This window comes from Microtus ochrogaster, chromosome 24 (assembly GCF_000317375.1).
Source record: "Microtus ochrogaster isolate Prairie Vole_2 chromosome 24, MicOch1.0, whole genome shotgun sequence".
Classification (NCBI taxonomy): Eukaryota; Metazoa; Chordata; class Mammalia; order Rodentia; family Cricetidae; genus Microtus; species Microtus ochrogaster.
Window position 1 is genome coordinate 19872448 of NC_022024.1, and position 27060 is coordinate 19899507.

At 37.9% G+C, this 27060-nt stretch overlaps 1 protein-coding gene across 1 annotated transcript in view; it reads left to right on the plus strand.

The window, feature by feature from the left end:
• Positions 1 to 27060, plus strand: part of Tmtc2 (transmembrane and tetratricopeptide repeat containing 2) — a 382576-nt gene that overhangs the window by 200421 nt on the left and 155095 nt on the right. Inside the window, exon 4 of the mRNA XM_005358105.3 lies at positions 13788 to 13902. Coding sequence (XP_005358162.1) covers positions 13788 to 13902 — 115 coding nt within the window. The remainder of the gene's footprint in view (positions 1 to 13787; positions 13903 to 27060) is intronic.

The window sequence follows — 27060 nt, forward strand, 5'->3', positions numbered from 1 at the left end:
TTTTTTTTTTTCCTTTTATTTGTAAAGTGCTTAGAATTCCGACTTCAGTTACTTCCTCAGCAATTAGGAGATGGGGAAGATTCCTCTGTAAAAAGACTTCTCAATTCGTCGCATTACTTAAGTCTAGCAAAAGATTAGAAACCCTTCAAAGCCAGGATTTCAGAATGATTTCCGAGACAACACATTGGGCTTGCTTCCTTTCTTTCTTTGAAAGCTCTTGAAAATTTGCGAGGGCTTCAGTCCGCCATGTGTTCGTACGGAGTATGATTTTAAGCCTCACGAAGCATCCTACATTAAAACTGCTGCCCTTATCATGAATACCACAGACAGCTGCCACTCATTAGCTGATTGGATGCAAATGATGATGGGCGATGCTTGTCTCAGTGACTGTGTGGTTAATTTATGCTTTAAATCTGAATGGCGGAGACATGGTTCTGACTTAGACGATAGGAGCTGCAAATCCTCTCTCATTCTGTGTTTGATAATATCCAAAAAAAAAATCCAAACAAATAAAAAACTACTGGACATGCTTGCCTACTGTGGACTGGCAATTTCACGATGATTTTTGCATTTCTGGGCTAAGTAAGGAGGATTTTCTATAATGGTTGGCTTAACAGACAAGACATGTTGGACTTGAAAGGATTTATTTATTTATTTATTTATTTATTTATTTATTTATTTATTGCTAACCATTTTGTGAATGAGTTGGTATATATGTCTTTGCAAAAAGCATCTCTTAATTCATTGCAAAGCAGCTAGATGCAGGATTTCTTTCTCTTTGGCCTCTGTCTGTTTCTGATGCTCCTTGTCTCCATGCCTGTGTAGAACTTGTCGACATTAGCATCAGCTGCCTTGGCTCCCAGGGCTCTACAGTGTGTCTCTCATTTCATACAGCTAGGGGCTCCTTCTTGGCTATGGTTCTGGCCTCCCAGACCCTGTCTTGGCTTTTCCTTCTCTAGCATGTAGAGTGTCGCTCAGTACATAAGTGGTCAGAGTAGCGGTGGTGTCAGTAAATGTCATTGGTTTTTCTAAAGAACGTCACCTGTGGTCTCTTGCTCTAAGAGCTTCTCCTTCTGGGTGGCCTTTAGGCACCCCATCCTCATCGTGTCTCTGTTCAGAACCCAACTATTTATACAAACTTTCTGTTAATAAGGCAATCATCACAAACTAGCAGAGATATTATAGATAATGTGACCACAGAAACAAAAAAATGAATGGTAGCATGTATGTAATCCCACTGCTAAACCACCTAACACACACTAAAACACACTATAAATTTTAAGTTCCAGACTGAATATTAACTCTCCGAAACTGACAGTGTAACTTAGCTCGTAGATTATGTGCTAGCATGCACAAAAAGTCTTAGATTTGGTATTCAGAAACCTGGTGTGTTGGGCCTGTACTCCCAGCACTTAGGAAACAGGAGGATCTAATTTCAGGGCCATCCCCAGCTATAGAGTTCAAAGCCAGCTCAAGCTACGTGAGACTCTAATTCAAGAAACCAAAACTAATATATAAAGAAGACTAGAACTCTTGATTCACTTTAGCAAACTTATAACTCTGATTTTTGGTTGTTTTAAATAATTTTTTCAATTATGAACAATTGAGCAGTTTAGGTTAAGCTGAGGAAAAGGTCACAGGCTAAAGTTGGTTCTTAATTCCCTTTTTCTTATGCAAGCCTATGGGATGCAACTCTAAAAGATGGACGTACAGTGGTCCTCATATTTACAGATCTCAGTGACTAGTCAGACATCCTGCATTTGTTCTTCTCAAAGTCAATATCAGCTTTTTACTGATGCCTGTATAGGAAGCAATGGACAAAATCCTGATTCTCAATTCTGAGTTTGTCAATTTTTATTCCTTTTTGGATTACTATAAAAATGACTGCTCGGTTTCAACCTCATTTGGCTTCAAATTAAAACACACACACACACACACACACACACACACACACACACACACACACACACACACACACACATTTGCATACACACACACACACAGCCAAGCTAATAACCTAGCCATTTTTTATTTTTGAGACTGTCTTAAATTACTGATGCAGGTGCTAAACGCTTCACCTTGTGGACGCCAGCTCCCAGGTGGCTAGGGTTACAGGTATGTGCTGTCACTCCGAAAGCAGGTAAATTTTGTTGTCAGCCTTTCGAAACTGGGTTTCATTCTGCAGTCTAGATTGGCCTGGAACTGTCTGTCTAACCTAGGCTGGTCTCAAAGTCCAAAAGTAATCCTCCCGCCTCAGCTTTCAAGCCGTCCTAAATGTTGGGCTTGAAAGTGTGAACCATGACAGTTGGTTTTATAGATAATACTGGTCGTTAGAAACTTCTTATTTCTAGTTTTAAGATCTTCTGTTTATTCACAATTTGTATTTATGACAGTGTTTGCCATTCATTCTCGTAATTTCAACGATATCAGTAGAGGTGTGCATGGGAAAGCCACCCGTACACCTGGCTTCTCTCCCCCACAGCTTGCTTGCTCTTCTGGATTCCTAGTGCCCTATAGTGTACGGACTTTACAATCGTCTCACTTTCCCATGTATTAATATATGCATTCAAAAAAGTTTTTTTTTTAAAAATTTTTTTAGACTAGTATTTTCAAAGATTCTGTGCAAATGGTATCCTTTAGAAGTTAAACTAAAGAATCTGTTAGGGAGTCATCTGGGCTGCTAATTAAATTTGAAAATTGTGAGTTTTTTATTTTATTATAGCTGGGATTTTGAAATATTTCAGTTTCAAGCAAAGGACAAGAAAATTATTAGTATCCATAATTTTAGCTTTTTTTTTTTATCAAGTGTTTGTTAGTTAGTTTTCCTCATTGCTGAGATAAAATGTACATGAAAAGCAATTAAAGAAAGGAGGGGTTGATTCTAGCTCTCATTTGAGGCTTTAGTCATCCATCCCTGTGGGCAAGGCATGGTTCAGGAGCTTGAGGAACTTGGTCACATCGCATTCACAGTCAGGATGGAGAGAGGTGAACACTGATGCCCACCTAATTTTTTTATTCAGTCCAGAAGCCACATATATGAATTGATATAGACCATGTTTAAAAGAGGTTTTCTCACCTTAGTTAACTCCATCTAGAAATTTCTTCATAGACATGGTATGTTTCCATGGTGATTCTAAATCCTAACGATCAATATAACCGGTCACCATGTGCGAGATCAAATTGCAAATATTCAACCCGTATAAAGCACAAGCAGATAAATATATTCCTTTTGTACTACATGTTTACAATAATATAACACAAAGAATGCATTTTTCATAGGACAAATGCCATCTGCTTCTAGAAATACAGTTTCAGCCTTTTTCATATATGGTAACCTATTTTAGTCATTGATTTTAAAGAAAAACCCACTGAGTCCAAAGCAATAATAGGAAAATATGAAATGATTAAGTCATATAATTATTTTAAAAGATCAGATGTGGAGAAATATTTTTGTGTAATTCTATAAAGATGTGACAGAAGGAAACTGTGAGTCCTGTTAATATTTATACATTATTGACATTGGGTGAGAAATTCATCTTTATACTTATAAATCATTGACAGATTTTTTTTCTAACTTTTAAAATAAGACATTATCCAAGAGAATGTAGCATGCCAATATGGACTCTATACTTATAAAATGAAAAAAAAAATCAGATTTGTGAAGAGTTTCTTATAGAATAAAAATTTCCAATCAGGAAATCACGTACAGATTGATTAAATAAGAAAAACAAACTGTTCATACACAATCATATGTGTGTGCACATGACCATGTACACCTGCACACACAGAAGATAAACAGACACTTCTTAAATGGCAAAAATTACACAGTTTCCCAGAAATGTGCCGCTCTGATAATTCTTCCTGCTATTGTAAGGCCCATAATCAATGTCAGTAATAATAATAGTCACCGTGGACACTGTGTGTCTTTTCTGCGGATGTCACAGGCATGCCCTTTAGTGACGAGATGTTAGGGAAGAAAGAAAGAGCTGCTTCTGAGGCTCACCCGTCAACCGAGTTGGACTTTGACACAGTAGGTCATTGTTGTTTCAATTTCCTGTTTTCCATTTCCTTTTTCTTCTTAAGTCACCTAGGATGGCGAGGCAACTTACAGTCTCAGACATCCAGGGAGAAGTTTTTCTTTTTCCTTCTTCTCTACATTCTCTGGTGGCTCGGTGAATCAGTAGCACAGAACACAGGGCCTGAAGTATACAAGCTTTGGTAATTTCTAATATTGCAAATACTGCTTCTCTTTTCAAATAGTTCTTATAATTTCCATTGATGATTTGAGCCATGTTCTTTCTTACTTTAAGACTGAATGGTGTTGTTAATAGTTACATAATTACATTAATACAGTAATTAAAATGCTAATGTCTCCATTACACAGGCATATTGATTACTTATTTCATACAGACACACGTGTTCTGCCAGTCTTCTTATTGTCACTCACAATGATGTATTTAAAGATTCCTTTGCTCTTGACAGTCTATTATTTCAAAGCAACATTACAGGAGTAAAGTCTCCCTGTCTTCATTGCAGGATTGTGATTCTGAGACACTTTGGGGGAAGCTGATCCAGCTGTCCAAGCTCTTACTGAACCAGTTTAGTGTGATATAGAGAGACTCAGTCCATATGTCATTCTAAGATATACTCACCAAGGGCTTTGTTAACTTCTTTTGACAGCATTATTGACAACAAGGGTTTACTTAAACTTCTTGAGGAAAGATTTAATGCTTGGTTTCTCCCAAATTCCTCCCCTGTGACCAGTCATTCATTATATTAGGAAAATATAAATATATTGACTGTTTTCTACCTAAAGTACTATTGCTACTTAAAGAGAAACTTTTTGCCAGGTGGTGGTGGTGCGCACTTTTAATTCCTGCACTCAGGAGGTAGAAGCAGGTGGATCTCTGTGAGTTCGAGGCCAGACTGGTCTACAAGAGCTAGTTCTAGGACATCTAGGACTGTTACACAGAGAAACCCTGTCTCGAAAAACCAAAACAAACATACAAACGACAACAACAAAGAGAGAGAGAGAGAGAGAGAGAGAGAGAGAGAAAATGAAAGAGAAACCATTGAAAAATTCCATGAAAATGAGAAATTAATGAATGAGAGCAATTGCAGGTAAAACCTAGTTTCAAGTACCATGAGCAGTTCTGGTCAGTTATCTTTTCTAGGACTGGAAGGATGGCTCACGTTTAAAGTTTGAAATATGGTAAAATTTAGTGATGTTATTATAAAATCTTTAGGTGGTGCACTCAAAGTAAAACACAGGATGGTATATGTGACTATCAAAAGGCTGTATTGCAGTACCAACACGGGTGTCAAGACTAACACATTGTTATATCTTGAAAGACTGAAATTATCTGTACATTTTATTACTGTTTAAAACAAGTATATATTTAGTACAAGTTCCATTTGCATAACCATAGAGTAACAAGGGTAAAACTGTTTTTTATACAGTAAAACCACTAGAAATAAAATTTATAATTGCATCCAAACATATGGATTATATATCCTGGTATCAATGAATCATTTTACATCACCTCTATGCCGCCTTTCATTTAATATTTGAAATAGAACTGTTTCACCTGCCACTCAACATTATGCTGTTATTCGCAGTTAACCAAGGCATAATTACTTTCAGGAAAATAGTCTTGTGGGATGTCCCCAGAACCATATGAAGGGATGATTAGATGACGAGGGAACAGATTAGGAATACTGACCTCCTCCATTGTCTTTGCTGACATCAGGAATGAAAGATAGCAAAACCACAGTTCACATTTCCATCCGTCATGACGTTCATGTGCTTCCGCTGCTGTTTCCCTTCTCGTGGGAAGTTCCATTTCCATTGCAATTGACATTAGAAAGTTTAACATAATTAACCTTTTTGTTTGATGTTGATCTCTATTAAGCTACAGTCTGGATGATACTGTCTGCAGAACGAGTCTGAAGTCTAAGCCTTCTACAGAACCAGACAGGGCAGACGTGTCTATGAGTTTCCTAAAGCGTTTTGGCGTCACCTCAGGATGGCATATGTTGCCATTATTTTAAAAACAAGATCAGATGTATATAAAATTTTGCCTGATAGTGATGTTTAATCTGCATAGAAACAGTTTTTAATTAATATATTCAGCACAAGTTCATTCCTTGTTTTCTTTTGTATTTTTTTTTTCCTGGCATGGAGATACTGGAAAAATTCCAATTTCCAGTCCTTTTTTTTGGAAAAAAAATAGGCTTTTGATTCTACATAGCTTACTCAAAATTGGAGGAATCAAACTTTGAGATTTTTCCTTTAATATACTGAAGTATTTTAATTTTTGATGATTCTTACATATTAGTGTTTTATGTTGTATCGAAAATTATGGTTTGAATTCATAAAGTAAAAATAAATTTTATATTGGAGCAAGAGCCCTTGCTAAATTTGATTCTGTCCATTTCTCCAATGAGATGAAAATGCTCTTACAGCAACCCAAAGAGGCATGATTACTGTGTTATCAATAGCCTGAGGGTTAAATATTGAAAGACTAAATATTAATGCTAGGAGATTCATTTATGTTTTTAGTAATATTCAAACTAAAATCTGTGGTAAGTTTTGAGGTAACTATGATATTATTTTGGGCAGGAAAATTATATAATTTTTTCACATTTTGACACATAGTGACTACTTTTATCAGAAGCTCACCTACTTGGGTTGTTTTTGTGAAGCATCAGAGTCAGAAAACTGCAGTCATGTAAATTGTAATTTTCTCCGTAGAATACCTGGGCCCCATGCTGGGATGCCTCACCTAGCCTTGCTGCAGCAAGTGCAGCAAGAAGTGTTGCTGCCCATGGGAGGCCTGTCCCTTTCTGAAAGGAAGCAGAGGAGGAGTTGGTGGAGGACTCATAGAGAGGAGGGGAGGGCAACAGGAGGAGAAGTGAGTGGAGTTATCATTATAAGCAGATGGTGGGGGACCTGTCCCAGGATGGGCAGCAGTGGGTTACCCAAGGCCTTGGCCGATCCCCTTGGTGAGTGGGAGATTGCAACAGGTGAGAGATAGACAGAAATGCCGTGCAGAGAGAGTTTGAGTATTGAGTTTATTTAGTGGGTTATGGAGGGGAAAGGGAAGAGGCAAGGGGATAATGGGCAGGGGGAGAAGAGACAGAGAAGGAGAGAGGGGAGGGGGAGTCCTCTTGCCTCAGAGGTTCCTGTGAGGGTCCTTGAGGTGTAAGAGAGAGTTCTGCTCCATTTCCTGGGTTTTTAACATTCTTACTCATTTTGAAAGTCACTTCACAGATCTCGATTTTTTCTCTCAAGTGTTTCCAGCTTTATGTAGAAGTATCTAGTAGCCTTGTTGTAATATATTCAAGGTGGCTTAGTCCTTTGGATTATGCCACAAAATAATTAGACAGTATTTATTTAATTCCCTGAACTGCAAGATCTATTTACATTGCCAATGGGAGAAGACACTAGCCTGTGCTGTGGGGTCTTTAATCACAAGTCTTTGCTGACATATTCTGAGAATGTTCACATTTCAGGATATATCCAGAAAAACGTGAAATTTAAAGTTGTATTTCTGGAGAAATGAAAGAAAAAAAAACCAATTGAATTTACTGTTAAGTTTGCTTTGATCTGGAAGATGCATTATTGAATATATTATAAATAGGGGTACTAAGGTAGCTTACTTTTGTTATGCCTGAGTTCTTGTTGCTTCTAGTGTCTCTGACAGGATGATTCATTGGAATAATTTTATTTTGTATTCACGTTATCTTTTAGTTCCAAAATTATATACGTAAAAGAATTATGCTCACAGTAAGGGAAAATTATCTTAACTCTAAAAATTCAGATGATAAGTTTGAAATTAAAGCAGTTTTCTCCTCAATAAACTGGCTACTGTTTCTGTATCACAGATGTTTTCAGGGGTTTTAAAGATTAGAACACTGTCAAGTTCATGCCAATCCGTAAGTGTCAACACCTGTAGTTTTCTCTTACGGTTTTTCATACTTCCTTTCAGCCCTGCCTTTGCTTCTTTTTGTTTGTTTGTTCTGAGACAGGAACCCTATGTAACCCTGACTGTCCTAGAACTCACTCTGTAGAACAAGCCGGCCTGGAACTGACAAAGATCTACCTGTATCTGCCTCAGAAGGGCCAGGATTAAAGGCGTGCATGACCGCTCCCAGCATCTTTGTGTTCTACTTTTGTTATCATAGCGTGCCAACCTAGAGCCTTGAGGTGGACGCCACCGTCCACAAACCATACAGAAATTTAATAGAAATTTTTACAATAATGTTTTTGTATAATAGCATTGGATAAGTATTTGAGAACTTGGTTGGGAAAGACTTTTAAAAATTACATGACAGTTTAGAAGAAGTAATAGAGTTTAAGATGTGACCTCGACTCAGGCATTACCTGTTAAAAATATTTTTTAAAACTTTGGTTTAATTTTTTTCTTTATTGGACATTCCAACTACAGTTTCCCCTCCAGCCCCTGCTCCTCCTCCTACTTTGTCCCTTGTTTCTCCTCCAGCCCATCCCCCACCTACTCCTCCCAACAGGTTAAGCTCTCCCATGGTGAGTCAACAAAGTCTGGCACATTAAGTTGGGATTGGGGCAGGACCAAGCCCCACTCCCTGCATTAAGACTGAGCATGGCATCTCACCATAGGAATGGGCTACAACAAGCTAGCTCATGCACTGGGGTAGTTTCTGGTCCTACTAACAGGGGCCCCTTAGATAGTCCAAGCTTCACCACTGTCTTTTATATATGGGAGGCCTTGTTTGGTCCTATGGAGGCTCCATAGCTGTCGGTCTAGAGCTCATGTGTTTCTATGAGCTTGCTTATCTTTCCCTCCTTCTCTTCATTTGAATTCCTGGGACTCAGCCTGGTGCTTGGTTGTAGATCTCAGCATTGATTCCATCAGTTACTGGATGAAGGCTCTGTGATGATAGTTGGGGTATTCACCATCTGATTACAAGGGAAGGCCAGTTCAGATTCCCTCTCTACTGTTGCTGGGAGTCTTAACAGTGGTCATCCTTGAGAATCCTTGGGAATTTCCCTAGCACCAGGTTTCTCCCTAACCCCACAGTGGCTCTGTCCATCAAGAACTCTCTCTCGTTGCTCTCCCACTCCATCCCTCTCCCCCCTTGACCATCCTGTTCTCATCCCCCATCCTTTGCAAATGTAACTTTGGAAACTTTTGGCATTTACTTTTATATTTGGCAAATATAATAGTACAATAGAGTTTCAATTTTTTCAAATATTATCATTAAGATAAATTTTAAGAGTTACTTGGTCAATGACATTAAAATATTGATTGGAATTACATAGAATTCTTAATCTATATAGAATTGTCAGTTTTATTAATAAAACAAGTCATATGACTTGTTTAATATCGTACAATTTTCCAATTATTTAAAAACACAGAACAAGCTACATTGATTCATTCTCTACCTTTCTAACAGTGAGATGAAATCGTAAGCATTTGAAAATTAATTTTTAAAAATCTTAAGCATTTTTCTTTAAACTGTAATACACTTTTGTATACTTCAGCTGAAATTTAAATGGTTGTTCAATTTAAGTATGATTTTTCTTTTTATTTATCATTGAAACCTAAAAAAATGAACATTTATCACGAAAATTATCACTACCTAGTTGACTAATTTTTTTTTTTTTAGGTCATGTTCTCTGAGCAGCTTTATATTTTAGTAAATGAACATTTTTTTTTTTTTTTTTTACTATCATCTGTTGGTAACACCCATGACAAAAATGTCAATCACATTTCTCTTTAAATGGATGGGAATGATGACAGCAATTTTCACACCAAAAATGTCTGTGATAATTTTATGCTTTCTTTTGGTACCTCTTTACACATCTGTTTTGACCTACATTGCAGAGCAGTGATCTAAGGGAGATAGGAATTTGAGAAGGGATTAAGCTTGTCATTGAAGGAGATGACAGCCCCTGTGTAGTTAGGTCAGCCAGAGACAACTGGAGTAAAGGAAGCTGGTCCTGTTAGTTCTTGCATTTTATTGAACATGATGTGGTCCTGAGCCTGGATGTCTCAGGCTCTGTGCTGTGAGAAGATGCTTTGCTTCAGATGGCTGGACTGGAAGGGGCTCTAAGGAAGGATGTTTTCACCTGAGATTGGATGAGGGGATCATTTGAGTTTTTCTTAGTCTTTCATTTAGCAAGAAAGGGAGTTGTTTGGTATTTTGTGGACTGTACAGTGGTCTCTGGCTCTTTTTCTTTGGACATTCTCTGAAGTGGTCTTGCTTTGTTTGATTCATCCCAGTCTCTGAGCATCTGTCTGAGGCTGGGAGTATATGAGGCTATGTCAAGTAGGACCCACTGGGCTGCTCCTGAAGGTCCAAGGAGTTCTGGGTACCCTGTGTTTTTTTCTTAATTTCCTTGCATCCCTTCTCTCTTTAGCACATAACATGGTTAAAATATTTCTAAACTATGTGACTAATTGGGTAGATTTATTTTTCCAGATCCTGTAGGGTTTGGCTTAGTCATGTAGATTGTGAGATTTCCACTTAGCCGAAGCAGGCACTCCCTGCACAGCCCAGCATTGCCTCAGCTAACTTGATGTTCATCTTTAACTTCCAGACTGCATCCTTCCTTTGAATAACCCACCCTCTCTTCTGTGCTCATCTTCCTGGGAACCGTCTTCATTTTGTCATTGGACTTCTGCAGTGACTTTCTGAGTTGTCTTTTTTTAGTTTTTCCCTTTTGTTTGAGATGGGGGTCTCTTTAGGGGGTCTTGAACCCCCTTTGTAGCTGATGACAACCTTGAACTTCTGCTTCGCCTGCCCCCATCTCTTCCCTGCTTGGGCTACAGGTATATACTACTATGCCTGATTCATGTAGTGCTAAGGATCTAACCTGGTGCTTCCTGCATCCTGGGCTAGGATGCTCTCAAATGACTTACATCTGTAGTCCCCTCTCTTGCTCCTGTTCTGCTTCAGTGCACGCCTGCCTTGCAGACATGGATAATGCTCTTCTCAAAATCTAAACTGTCACATAACTCCTTTCCTGAAATCCTACCCTGACAATTTGAATAAAACATACACCAGAGTTTTATTTATTATGCCATGGCTTAATGATCCAGTGTATGGAATCCTGTTCATCTCTGTGACTTCATCTTGTCTTCTCCGTATCCATCCTCCTGATTGGACAATATGTAGTTGGAGACTATCAAGTTTATTTGTTGCTCTGTCTTTCATATTGGAATCTCCAACCTTTCCAATACTTTAGTTCTTAGCATGTTCTAATTTCCCTACCTTTAGACTGCTATGCGTTATTATTTGTGGTGTTTACCACTATGTTAAATATAATGCATTATTTTTATTTGCTTGTATTTCTACATTTATGTGTGCTCGTGATTTCTGTAGGGTCATAGAAATGCCGCCAATGCATGCATGATTGTCAGAGGACAATGTGAAGAATGCATTCTCCTTTCCTACTGCATGGGTTCTTGGGATCAAACTCATATCATCAGACTTGGGAGCAAGCGCCTTTACCCACTGAGCCATCTTACTGACCCTGCAATGGAATTTATTTATATTACTGTACTATTTAAACCCTACCTTCCTTACACATTCTACTGCTGTGGTGTGACATTCCTCTCATTGCTATGACAAACATTGGCATAATTCTAGAGGTTAAATGGTCGCCTTCTAGTATTAGAGGTTTTAGCCCATGGTGAACTGCTTCCATTGCTGCAAGCCTGAGGCAGGGCAGAAAATCCTAAGTGGAGCATGTGACAGAACTAAGGAGCCCACTTTATGTTGGACAAAAAGCTAAGAGACAGTAGAAGGGACCAGAGTCTCAATATTCCGTGAATCTTAACAACTTATGTTTTCTACAAGTTCCCTCCTCCCACACTCTGACCTTCTTCCTACAATCTAATCTCATTTTAAGTCTTTGGTTAGGGCACAGCCCTCATCTCATTACCTCTGGATACTTTTACAGACATACTCAAAAGTGCTCCTTACTAACATGTGGGTGTGCCTCAGTGCAATCAGTCTGACCATCTAGAGGAACTATTACCTTGAAGAATTGTTTTCCATGCTTTGGGCCTGGTTCTCTTAATGCTGTTGAGAATTAACAAGTATCTGGTTACATTTGTGATTGAGTAAGTGAACATACAACCAGATTTGTAGACATTTATTGTGGACCTATTGCTAGTTATGCCTGTTGTTGACCAGAGAGACACTTGTTAGCTATTGTTTAATTAAGACATAAGCACTTAATGAGAATTCCATTTATTTCTATGGAAATATATCTTAAAATATTTATATTTAGTATGTCCTGGCTGCTATTTTCTCTAGCATATTTATTTGGGGATGTGGGCTAATTGCTTTTTCATTGTGTAAATTAATATTTGCATGTGTTTTCAAGAGTAAATTCAGTGTAATCTATTTTATTAATCTGTTCTTATGCAGAACTTTGAGAGGGATGAAGTAGCTTGAAAACAAGACTGAGTATTAGGAATTTCTGCAGGGCCATACTATATTAATTTGAGATGAAGGGCACTAGGTTAAAAAAAAATAGTGTTTTTGTCTATTAAATTTGAATATGACTTACTGTTTTTTTTCGTTCCTGTTTTCAAATTATTAGTTAACCTGATAATATTTCTAATGTTTTTTATTGAACGCTAACATTTTCTCTGAATGCACGATGCCCTGGAGGAGTTCACTGGGCGTGAATCTTACTTTGCTGCTAAAAAGGTGAACCTAGTAAGCGAATGTTAATTACAGGATAGGGCAGGCTCAGGTTAATCAGCTTTGGATCGGAATTTCTGCTTCACAATTAACCCGGCACATCCTTTAGTGCTTCTGCGTCTGCAGGCAGACTCAGTGTCCGTTTCCCATGTAGGGATGTGGTGAGCGTTTATGAGACGATATGTGTCAAGCATGAAACATGTGCTACTATTTGTTGGGAGATAATTATGAGCTCAGTGTCTTCTTTTGGCCATGGAAGCATTTGCAATGTGACACATCAGTTTTCTCTCTGGATAACGAAAGGACATGAGACACGTTATATTTAGCAACCAAGGTTAACTGGGGGTGCAAAGTTAGAGAAACACAGGGAAATTGGACAGGGAAAGATTCTCCATATTTTTAATGCATGAAAATTGATACTTTAGACACCTTTGATTCTTCTGGCCTTGTCAGTAATAACTCAAACAGATATATCTAAGTTGTATAAGCCTTCTTGTCTCTATCTTCTTGCTTATCAAAACATCTACTTTTAGAGTTAATACTCTATATTTATAACATGTCTTGTGTACTTAACTATGGTCAGAAGCATAATATTCTTCTCATACCTTCTGTTCTCTGGCATCTGTCCGGTTTCCCTTTCTTGTGCATCTTACCTGCGAGTGTTCTATGACATTTATTAGTTCTTTCATAGCTGAATGAAATCTTGGTTTATTTTAGGGTGAGTTCTTACTACTTCCAGTTCAATATGTATACAATAATTGCAGTCCACAAAGACCCACCACGGGAACTTGAAAGAACATGGAGTCTTTTTAGGTGATCTTAAGATAACATCGTTCTTGGCACTGTGATGAACGGTATGCGTGCATCAGCCTTGAGTCATAATGATAGCTTTAATTATTTTAGACTTTGAACATATTTAATCTCCTGGCTTGCTGAAATGTTAAAGTATAAAGGAAATAAGTTTTCCATGTAAAATGTTTTATGAAGGATTTTTCACCCCATGTGGTACTTCCTGACGGACGGATATTATGTCACATATCATGGGATTGACACTCAGCCTGAATACGTCTTTTTCTCTTTGCCAGCATGGGGTAACCTTGGAAATGTTCTGAAGAGTCAGAGTAAAATTTCTGAAGCTGAAAGCGCCTACAGAAATGCTTTATACTACCGCAGCAACATGGCCGACATGCTGTATAATTTGTGAGTATGCCTGGCTTTCTCTGATTCGGTTCCTCCTTGAAACCTGCTGTGAGAGCCACTAGTGAGTTAACTGATGGGAATGGACATGTTGATCTCTGTTTTTTCTAAAATGACTTTTTCCCCCCATTATGCATCTGAGATCAGTAGGCGAATGGCATTTATGATTTCCCTGTTTGAGGTCATGTCATCTGTATTCATGTATAGTAATATATGGTTAAATCTTTTTGAAATACTATGCCGTATAACAAAAAGTCGGTATCAATGTTTTTCTTAAAAATACGTGTTCTACTGAAACTGAGATGAATGAATACAGAATTTCAAAAATAAGCCTTTAATGTGACATGGCACATTGAATATTAAAGGACACATTTCTCCTTCCCTAAATCTTTGATTATGTCAAAGTATATATACAACATATGTTCAACCAGGGAAGTAGCAGAAACATTCTAGATGCTAGCTAGAGTTTCTTCTTTATCATCTTGTCCACGTCTTCAAATGAGTATAGGAACGTTTGTGCAATTTGAAATATTCGTCAGTATTCACTTTGAATAAAACCTCAAGGACTAAATCAACTTTGCCTTTTGAATGGAAGGTTCTAAGAAGCTTTGCGTGTTTGAGTTGGCAAATGAAAACTAAACCTGAATCCTTCCCTTTGTCGTTTACATCTGGGACATTTTTATATGTCATGGAAATCAAGCTTAAAGACAAGGGTGTCTAGTTTTATTGACTCCTGTAGCTGATATCCCCGATTTTCTCAGTCCTGCTAGGAAAGTCTGTCAGTCTCATGGCCTGCCTTTCTCCCAGGTCTCATCTGTCTTTTTGTCTGCATTCACCCTGGAAAGTTTTCTCTAACTGATTCACAAGACCGTATGCTTTCGTGAATGAATTCTAGGCAGAGTGGGCAGGACTGTGCAGCACCCGTGAAAGCCTCTTCAGAGTTGCTATGGATTCATAGCAGGCCAGTTCCTTACCAGAAAGCTAGCACTCTCAGTCAAAATTTGTCACCTACTTTTTGTGCTTTTTGAGTCTTGTGTCATAAGGTATCAAAACTCAGAAGCTTGAATTTTTATATGCATCTGTGTTCGTGGTATCTAAATCTTTTTAGTGGTTTAGTCTAAAAGTATTGATATGACATGTTATTAAAGTTAAAAATAAATGGAAAAGGAGGTAGGCATTTAAAGTAAACCATAGAAGCTCTGTAGAATGTTGTATTCTGGTGTTCACATTGACTTCACCATCCTAGACTTTAACATTGGAATACAAATCTGTTGCACCCTGATACACGAGTGTCAGCAGGAGGGTTTTGTGTGGACTTGCATCAGGTGTGAGTTTTCCCTATTACCTAGAATTTCTTCTCATACAGTAAAGCCTTTGTACAATCCTGCCTCTCTTGCTCATGGTTCATGCATCCCTGGGAGCATCTTCATCTTCTTCTTTGCCATAATTGGAATGCCTATTTTTTAATGAAATATTGAATGAATATATTTAGATCCTCTTATAGCATATCATGACTTCATTTAAATTATTTTGTGACTTTATTACTGATGTGATAATATTATTTCATGAAAAAAACATTATGCGTTTTCACATTTGTGTACATATTGCCTCTATGTATGTATACATTAATATAGTTCGATGGATATAGATATATTTTTCAAAGGACCGTTTGCCTTACAATATGGAATAGAGTGGTTTTTTGTATATATACGGGATTAAGTAATCTGGCCAATTACTACTTCTGCATTGAGCTTATTTTCTCTGTTAGCCACATCTATAGTCTTTGGTTAATTATTATCATTCATATAATTTGGTATGTGCTAGGCAAGTACCCCTCCATGATATTGTATCTTCAATCACCAAGGCGACTGGTTAGTAATTCACATTCTCATTGGTGGTACCTGTTGTGCAGGAGTTTAAAGGCAATATGTTTTATTCCAGCTTATGCTCTACTGATAACATAAAAACAATCCAGTTGGCAACCCTACCCATCTCAGTTAGAGTTTCTATTGCTGTAACGAAACACCACGCACAAAAGGCAAGTTGGTTTACATTTCCACATCATAGTCTATAACTGAAGGAAGCCAGCACAGAAACTCAATACAGTGCAGGGATCTGGAGGCAGGAGCTGATCCTGAGGTCATAGAGGAGTTCTGCTTACTGACTTGCCTCTCATGGCTTGTCCATCCTACTTTGATATAGAACCATGACTGCCAGTCCATGGATGATTGTGTCTCCAATGGGCTAGGCTCTGCCCATCAATCATTAATTCAGAAAATGCACAAGCTTGGCTACAGCTCAGTCTTATGGAGGTTCCACAGTTGGGATACCCTCTTCTACTTGTCTCTAAGCTTTGTCAAGTAATCATAAAACTAGCTAGCATACCACCTTATGTGACTTTAATGTATTCATCTTATAATGACTTGCGGGCGCCTGTCTAACAGAGAAAGTACATGAGTGGACCTCCCAAAGCTTTACTGAAGTGTCCTTCTTGAAGAACTGATTATCCTTTGATTTCCCTCCTAATTCAAATAACTGAAATAATTGATACATGAAGCACAAAGTTGCAATATATTTTGAAAGTGACATGTAACTATCAAAGTAAATGAAGAAGCATAGATTTCACTAAAACATGTTACCCCTGTCCAGGAAATAATGGAATATGTAACTTACATTGTTGACTGGATTTCAATAATTATTGTTTTTCAAAATGGTTATTTTGTTCTGTGAGTTAAATCAAGTGTAAGTAAGTGCGCAGAAATAATTTCATAACGTATGATATAAATAAACAGGGTAAATGATTTTAGTAGCAAATAATAGGAACCTTTTTCTATTTCTTTTTATTAGTAAAAAGCCATTTTTCCTGTGATTAGTCTAGAAACAAACTATCAAAAGGAAAATTAATAGCTTTTCTTTTGGTTTGCATAATCTTATTTCTATTCCATAATTTTCTCTCATGTCCGGGGATTACTTCTTGTTCTAAATCAGCTCTTAATAGGAAAATGAAACAAAAACAACAACAAAACCCAGAAAACAAAACATGATTTTCTCAGTCTTTGTAGAAAAGCTAACCTAAAGGTACTCACTCATTCTTGGCACTAGGAGTACACTAGGAGTACTGCTTTTCCGGTCATGGTGCAGGAGTATTCTAAAAAATGTTTAGTTATTCAGCCAGGCGATGTGATGCTCAGTGCTACCAACTTGACCACTGTGCATGACATCCCAGGTTCCAGCCCCACAGAACAAGGGTTGTGGCAAACAATTGAAGCTGATGGACATTTATAAATTGAAAAGAAACACTTGTGCTTCTTCGTTAACTTTAGAGGGTTTTAGGAATCCTAGGTGCCCACCCTAAAGTATCAGAAATGTTTCATGGCACTTGAAATTTTTATTTCTAAAATTTTTATTTAGTACTATAATATGCAGGCATTCATAACTACATTAACAGTTAAATAGGAATTGCTGAGGTGATACCCTAAGCCAGATAAAATATGATTCTAGGTGATCCGAATTAATATTGTCTTCAAGTCCTATATTTTTATACTCATACTTAAAAATACTAACCAATGATTTTTTTCAACGATTTATTTATTTATTATGTATACATAATTCTGCCTTCATGTATGCCCACACACCAGAAGAGGGCGCCAGACCTCATTACAGATGGCTGTGAGCCACCATGTGGTTGCTGGGAATCGAACTCGGGACCTCTGGAAGAGCAGCCAGTGCTCTTAACCACTGACTGAGCCATCTCTCCAGCCCCCAATGATTTGAAATAGTACACCTGAATCTTGATTTGTGTTATAATAGAGGAGGAAAGGGTGATTTGTGAAATATTAAAGTAATAAAGGCTTGCATAATATGAAGTTATGTCTTAAGTTGAGTCAACATCACCTTAAGCAATTGCAAAAGCTTTAGAAAAAACTTTGGGGGAGGTGACTGAGTAATGTTATCAAATCACATCAGAGAGCTACACACAAGGTTATGTTCTGCTTTTGAAACGATGTTTTCAGTGCAGTAAGTGTACAACTTTCTTTAGTTCTTTTATATGGCATCCTATGCGGCCTCTGAATGGATGAGACTTACAGGCAGCTAAGTTCGCACACGTAATGAACTGCCCTTTGAACATCCGCTCCTATATATCTATACCATTGCTCCATTTGCACGTTTATTTGACAGGTATAAAAATGACGATGGCTCCCACAAAAACCCTTCAATATGCATATTTCGAGTTCCAAAAAGAAATAATTCAAATAACCTTTACAGATAGAAATAAAATATTTGTAATTAAATCTATTAGTATATGGCTTTTATCACAGTTACTGACTTCCTTGACCTTTTGTCAAAACAGTGTGATTGAGTTGGTCTTGGGATTGCGTATCTGTCCCAAGATTTATTTTTTAAAAAATGCTTCAGAAAGCATTTGTGTATCTGTTCATGATTGCATCTGATATGATGTCTGTCCATGATTATAGACAACAGCCACAGAGCGTGAAGTTTAAGGCAGCTGCATCTTATTCTTAACAGACACCAATAGCACGTAGCAGAGCATATAGTCAACTGTTTATTCATACTTGCAAGTCACTAAAGTTGCCTGTTTCCCACACAAAATTATTTTAAGCTAGTTTTAGCAGATCAGTGTTTGCATGTTTGCTTTTCATTTGGAGTGTAGCATATTTTGAGAGACACAGCCCTTGGGCTATCGTTCAGTGATTCACAACATCACATCTCATAAACACGTAGTTGACTTTCAACCTTTTAACTGCAAACTCACTTGTTCCTGAAATATAATCACGTTTTTTTTTCTGAAAAATAGTTGATCTACTTTCATTGTTGGTATAGATTTGTCTTCTTTTAAACAGGTGATTCAGTGGAACATTGAACTTTTTCATTATTCATTCAGTTTCAGAAGGCAGATAATAAATTTAAGACTGTATAATCAATTTTTGATTATTTTTTCCTAATGGAGAGATCATGTTTGAAGATAATTGAGATTTTGCCCTTGTTCTGTGTTGTTAGAATCCAAGTATCCAATCTGTGAAGCGTGAAAAAGGGAAAAAAGAAAGCAGCTTTTAGATTCAAGGGAAGTAGAAAGAAAATATCAATGAACTAGAATTTGGAGAAGCATTAGGCACGAATATGGAAGGATCTGAAACTTCTGGCAAGGGTGATATTGAACAGAATGGAGAAATCTCACGTGCAGCCCCGAGAAACAGAAAGGTATTATTATGAACAAAGATCTGAATGCTTAAAATAGCACAATAGTAAACACATATACTCTCTTGGGAAATAGTAAACTACATATTAACTATCTCAGGAAAATACAGCTGATCCGTTTTGGCCAAAAAAAAATAAATAGCAATGTCAATTAAGCGCTTTGAGAAAGTTCAAGAAACATTTTTTTTTATTTTAGAAGAAAGAACCAAATCAAGATGCTTTGCAAGTGGCTTCTTCCACATCCTCAAAGGAGACATAATTTCTCCATTAATTACCATTCTTGTTTTTAGGAAGCTAGGTTATACTAAAAGCAAAACTTGACAAAATTAAATACGCACATATGAAAGGACTATGTGCCAGCTCCTCCCTGAAATCACAATAAGCGCCAAACAAGAAAGAATAAATTGGAAACCACTACAGACAAGTCATACTTATGAATACAAATACATGCATGTCTTGGAATTAATATAGTGGATATAGCAGCATATTAAAGATTAAAACACTGCAGGCAGGTAGGATTTAATCTGGGATTAATGGCAAGATGTTTAATATTGCAATTCAATTACTACAGTCTTAATTTAAAAAGTCAACAGAAAAAAATGTGATCTCTTGATATGTAAGAAGAGCATTTGATCAGCAGCTACCTCAGAAAGTAAGACTTCTAAGCAAATTAAGAACAGATTAATATTGTAACATAAATAAAGCATGCCTGTCAATTCTTTATTTAATGAAAATCACGGTACTCTTGCCTCTAACATTCAGCCTCTTGGTGTTGTGGCAGTGGCTTCATTATTGTAACCTTCCAGAGGACTTCTACCTATATTTGCTGTTTATTTAGATAAATCATGGCATCTTTAGGAAGGTAGGAACAATTCTGTGACTAGTAATAGGTATTCATAACCACATTCTCTGAAACATGCCTTTTGATCAGCCACTAGATAATTCTATCTTACAAATAACCTTCTTACTAAGTGTGATCATGTACTCCTGTAATCCTAGCTCTCAGGAGGTGGAAACAAGAGGACTAGGGTTTAGTATCCTCTTCTACAACACAGCAAGTTTGACATGAGTCTGCTACATGAGACCCAGTTTAGAAAACATAACCAAACTAATGAAAAGTGCCTCTTGAATCAGATGTCTACTGAGGAGCTATATTCATTTCTTTGTATATGTATATTAGTGTTGATTCAGATACTCTTTTGTTACTTATGACTATCGTGAGCAAAGTACTTAAACTGGATGAACTAAAAAGATAGAGGTGTATTGTCTCATAAATTCATATTGAGCTACAGCGAGGAGCTAGAGTAGACAGGTTTCTTGCCCCTTTCTGTGGTTTGCTGGGAATCTTTGGTGCACAAGTATGTTCTCACATGACCTTTCCCTTCTACAGATGCCCATCACACTCAAGCAAGAGCTTTCCTTATTGGCCAGTTACTTCTGTAATGACCTCGATTCCACATATGTTCGCATATGTGGTAATACATGTTAGAACTTAGCAGAATTTTAGATTTGTGTGCAAAAGTTTTGTCACACATCTCACTATTAGGAAACTCAATTCCATTGGAGCGATGATTTTTAATCTGAAGAGAAGTGGTCAATAGGTTGTTTTAGAAACTAAAATACTTACATGGACTTCAGTGGTATATGCTTCTCATGATGTCCAAAAACTTCCTTCGGAGGAAGTCATTTTAGTGGGAGCATCAATGAAGGAAAAGGGATGTGGCCTTCACTACTTTTTCGCTGCTAGGATAAAATACCATGACGAAGGCAACACACAGAATGAAGAGTCCATTTTGGCCTAAGGCTCCAGACAGATAAAAATCCATCATTGCATGCATTCATGGTACCAGATGGCAGGCATAGTGGCTGGAACCAGGAGCTGAGGAAGTAAGGTGCGACCATAAACAGTTAAGCCCTCTTCCAGTGACATATTTCCTCCAATGAGGTTCCACCTCCCACTGGTTCCATAGCTTTCCCAAACAGTGCCACAAAGTGGGCACTAAAGTCTTCAAACCACTGCATTGGAGTATCAAGTTATCATTATATATCAATAATAACAAGCATATTAATCTGTATATTCAGGGCTAAGTTTGGAGAACCTTTGTGAGTTCAGCAAAGAAGAGATTGTAGATTCCAGTTGGTGTGACACCTTGGCCTATGTACAGAAATTAATCTTGTCCCCTGAAAAGTGACAATTGATGGATATAAGAAGAAAAATAAACAGTGACCAAAGGTCCATAGGTCAAAACAGGATTTCCTGCCGAGTGTCATTGGAGAAGGAGAGCACAGTAATGGAGGGAGATGGCCAGTGAGTGCCTGAGCAAGAGACTGGCATTCAATGGTGGAGAATTCCTGATTACAGACAGCGATTCCCAGAATTGCTTCGTGTGTTTACATAAAGGGAAAGGGAGAGGAATTCTCTTGTTAATTCATTGTGATACAATTAGCAAAGGCTGTGGATGAGCAACTCAACTGGCCCTTGCTATTTCCCCAGAATAAGATGGCAATTCCAGAGACTTGCTTTTTCCTAGCTCCAACATATATCTTCCATTTTGTTTTACTTGATAATTTCCTCACACAGTTAATACACACATGTAATCCTGTAAAATTATTGAAATAGTCAGTAATACAGCAAAGAACCTATTGTGTCTTTTTCTTTTCCTCTAGTGTAGACCTAATATTTCAGTAAGCATATAAGCACGTAGTTAGATATATTGCGTAGTTTTATCTCTTAGACATTTTTGTTCTAATTTGTACAGTTACTGTAATTCTAACTGTCCTCACAGAAAATAGATCTAATAAAAACCTATTTCTTGCATTGATTTGGCATAGTTTAGACATTTAAATAAGTGACTTTTGAAAGTAGGGCAGGTTGACTATGCTTAATGATTGCATCACCCCAAAGTGCTCTCGTGTCCATTTTATCACTCAGTCATCCATTATTGAGTTGCGGTTAAGATGTACAGTCTTCAACTATTTAGATAAGTCTATCTTGTCAAAATGACAGCTATGGATTCAGACAAGAGAATTAATACATAATGACCCAGATATTTGTCCAATGGCAAAGAAGTCAGAGTTGATTAAGTGGAAAAGATGGCCCTAAAAAGCATTCAGGTTAATTAAAAAATGCATTATGAAAACATTTTTATTTTAATATTCATGGCTTTATACATCAGATGATCATGGGTTGAAATCATAAATTGTGTATAACATGGATGCACACTTTGGAGAGTTCAGAGGTCTTCTGGTAGTTTCTGTGGGGGTCTGAGAGAGGAACATGGATGTGTCATGGATATGATGCTGCTTTAAGCATCAGTCCCCAATAGACTTATGTACAAGCAATAAATAAATCGATAAAAAAAATAAATTATAGATGAAGTAAGTCCTTGTGTACCTGTGTTTTCATGGGTTTTTTTTCCCCCCCGTACACACACACACACAGTGGAGAGGGTCAACAGGTAAACAATTTGCATAGGAATTATTCGTTTATTTTGATAATGTATTTCTTACATTAGCATACTGAAAACTAAAGTTTAACTTATGATATCATCAATCTGAGGAGTCCTAGATGATAAAGTCTTAGCTTCAGGAGGCCCGGCCCTGTAAAACCCTTTCCAGGAAGAACTGTGGTAACACTTTGGTTATTTTCGCCCATAAATCTGCTGTTATATTCTATCTTCTCTCCCATGTACACGTTAGCACTTCCACTCTGTTTGGCCTTTACAGTGGTCAGCTGAGTTGCAGCTCATGCCTGTGCATTTCAGAGCCATCTTTTTCTGCAGTTCGTTGCACATCTGTCCTGGGCTTCATCCTGGGTGGATTTTATGGTTTATCTGTTAAAGTGAGAGCTCTTTTCCTAATACTTAAAATTCCCAATTCTTGTAACACCTATTACAAACATCAATGGTTTTCACATGGTTTTGAGAAAGAGAGGCTGACTGTGAAGTCCTGCCTTTTACTCAATGGTATGATCCCATCTGCAGATCCACCCAGCAAATACCAAGTGTTTGCAGAATAACAGCCATTGGGTTAGGAAGTAAGAATTAGCTCACAAGCAAAGTATAATTTCTGTCTTCAAGTAGCTTGAAGTCTGGATTTAAAATTATATGTTGGTGCTAGGGAGATGGTTCCCTTGCCAAACAATTATGTCAATCAGAGTTCAGTTCAAAGAACCCTCATAGATGCAGGGCAGATGTGGCAGCTCTTTGATAATTCTGATCATGGAAGGCTGAGGTGTGGGGTCCCCCAAGCAATTAAGCTAGGGGAACTTGCTGTATTCATGAATTCTTGATGGATAGAAACCCCGCCTTACAGGAGAGGTGGGAGAGCAACTGAAGATGATTCCTGACATCAACCTACATGCGTAGATAGGTACATGGACCCACGCAGAGGAGAACATTTGTGTACACACACACACACACACACACACACACACAAAGCTATATATAAAATTCTAAGCTGGAAATGGTAGCATATGCCTGTAATTGCATATTGGCTTTGAACTCGTGATCCTCTCTGCCACCACCAGAGTGCTGGGATTCTAAGAATGCACCAGCTATACCTAGAGAAAGGTCACTTGTTGCAACATGGCAGACAATGTCTTAATTCAGCTTAGAAGGAAAAGAGGGAACGAAGATGGGAATCGTGGTAGAAAGACAAAGGAGACAGTAGTAGAAGGGAAAAATGAGTTTTGGTTGAGTAATTTTAGGTGTTTTCTTACTATCTTGTAAGCATTCCAAATTCATTTTTACATCTTTTATAAGGACATTTGGAGGTAGAGTGTATAGATTTTTGTGTCATAATTATATACATGTGTGAATGAAACCTGACTTTCAGTGAAATATATTTGTATAGCATACAAAAGGCTAAATACAAGGACTGTTAATGCACTGGAGCCCAGCCTCAGCAGAGAAGTGGGTCTCGAATCTGGGCTGTCTAGAAGGTGAAATGAATACACGAACCCAGGATTCTGATGCAAGCTGATAGGCTATCTGCTGCAGAGCAAGTTCTTCTCCTTCTCCTTCTCCTTCTCCTTCTCCTTCTCCTTCTCCTTCTCCTTCTCCTTCTTCTTCTTCTTCCTCCTCCTCCTCCTTATTCTTTTTCTTCTCCTACTTGTTCTTCTTTCTTCTTCTGCCCTGAGCTTCAAACCTCAGTCTTTTATTGTAAATTTTACACAACGAAATTGATTCTTTTTTTCTTGCCACAGGTTAATCATTAGCTGGGCCAAGCACTTCACAAGAAGTATAAAGATTCTTTGAAATCCAAACATCATCATTTATTATGACATTTCCCAGTTCCTAAGCCCCATGCCAGCCACTATATTCATAATTCTTAGCTGAGTTAATCATAAAACAACTTCTGAGACTTTTACCTTGGAGGCTACCTACTTGCAGTTTACAGAAGCGTAGTTCAGTGGGTTTTACTCCATTGTCGTACCCTTCACATTGTTGTTCCTCACGATTCCAATTTTGATTTATAAGGCCATAGTCAGTCAACCCCAAAAGTCTTAGGTTCCTCAGAAACTTTTTTTTTAATCATAGCCAAGTTCTTTTCTGTTTCAGTATAATTCTTTTGCCAAATTTTATAGTCAGGAAAAAACAATTTCTGCATTTTCCCCAAATTTCTCCAATTCTTTCATCAGTCAGCCCCCCCCCCATAACCTGCGTTAGAGCTTCAATGCCTGCCCACTTTATCAGATCAAAAAGACTCATATTATCATACAGCAATCTATATTTTCAGAAGTCACTGGTGTGGACAGAGAAAAAGAACATGAAGAACAAGTACACTAGTAGAATTGCTACAACCAGAATCATCTGGAACATCGCCAAATGTGTATGAAGATGCCATAGAAGTGGTCTTCAGGGCACATAGGGGTTTTCTCTTTGGCCCTCAAGTAACAGGATCATTTAGCTGCCACTGGGTTGCCTGAAGGGAGTTACTTCTTGAATCTCAGGAACCACATGTGGAGGGGGCTATACTTGGCCATCTCCGGCATTAATGGAACCATAGATAAAATTAATATTTCAGCATCTCGATACAAGTTGTATAATTCTATGTTTCAGAATTAGAAGAAGGAAAAAATACCCACAGTGTGGAATGTCAATACCTGGGTCTTGATTCTTCTACATAAAGTGTTCAAAGAAGACCATTTTGCACCAAGAAAGTCACAAGACATCTCCGAGAATGATTTAATCTTCTGAGCTATATGGGCATAATGACCAAAGAGCTTACATGCACAGTAAAACTTCCATGGCAGTTGGAGATGTAAATTATTTATATTTTCATTGTTAGTGAAGTCTTTGACACGCCTTTGGTGCTCCACATAGACTTTTTTTTTTTTTTTTTTTTGGTTTTTCGAGACAGGGTTTCTTTGTAGCTTTGGAGCCTGTCCTGGAACTCCCTTTGTAGACCAGGCTGGCCTCGAACTCACAGAGATCCTCCTGCCTCTGCCTCCCAAGTGCTGGGATTAAAGGCTTGCGCCACCACCGCCCGGCTCCACATAGACTTTTAAACAGCGCTGCATCACACAACATACGTTCCACTCGTTCGTTTTACGTCTATGACAAGTGCACATGAGAGTTTCAGTGTCTGCACTGTCAGCCTTGCCTTCTCCAGCGTGCATAGAAACTGGAGTCTTTTAATATCCATGAGCCTGGAAAGAGAAAGACAGAGGCTAGGTCCTGCCCATGCCGATCCGTGTTACGTGGATCCTATTTCAGATGCAGCTACTGCAAAATAGCACCACGTGGGCTTGGCTATCCTGCCGAGAAACAGTCTCGTTCATATTCACTGTGTAGAAAAAAGACATTAACCTAGATTCCACCGTGAAGCAAATTGAATGGAGACATTTTTTTTTTTTTCTGAAACATCGTTGAAAGATCTTTAATTTTGAAGTCATTTCCCTCCACAGCTGTGGAGGTGAAACCAAGGAGGTGTTTTAGAAGTCTATCAGAGTTCGTACAGCCGTTTACTGTGACACTCTGAACTGTGTCTTGTTCACTTTAAAGTGCACTGGACGCTGCCTACAGGGGCAAAAGCCTTCCTCTTGTTCTTCCTAAAATTGTGTTCACGCGGAGGGTGCAGATGATGCGCGGCAGAGTTTTAAGGAAATGCATTTCAGTTTTCTCCTAAGGAGGTTTTTGCCTAGTGAGAAGAAAGTGCCTCACAGACTCTGCTCTTGAAGAAAAACCAACAGATGTAAATTGGTTATTTGTGTAGTCCCAATCAGTCGGCTGCAGAGTTTCAATTACTGAGGCTTAAGAATTATTTTCTAGACCCACCAGGAATTATGGTAATATTGTCTGACGCCTAATTTATTCTCTCTGTTATATAAGGTTTGGCTTACATGATAGTAAAGTGGCTTAAAGTATAATTGAAGTTTGAGGGCATCTGGATATGTAGATGATAATGAATTTAAAACTAATGTTGTCTCATCTGCTACTTACTTCTTATGTATTTTATTTATGTAAAATAGCACAGTATTTTCCGAGGCTGAATTATATTTCCTATCGCTTCTTTCAATTACTTGCTTCTAGATTACCCTTACTGTGAGATAAGACTTCCTGGCTGAGGCTGACTCTACGCAAAACTAACTCCTTGTACCAATTCTACCACTCATTTCCTCTTTTTAATTCTTTTTGTGCATTGCACTTACTGCTATGAAATATACACGCTCCACGATGTAACTATAAATGTGTGTATTTAAAAGGAGTAGAGATTCCTAGTTAATTTCCTAGAGTGTTAAAGAATGTACTTGGCGTGCATTCTAATAGTACAATATATGCTTAACATGTGAAAGATCCCAGGTTGCATCTCCAGCATATCACGTACCACACACATGCACACAGGCACACACCCAGACAAACACACACAGAACCCCAAACTATGAAACTGTGAACTCCAGATGGCATCATTTTGATATATTTGCAAACTTTCTAAAGCAGT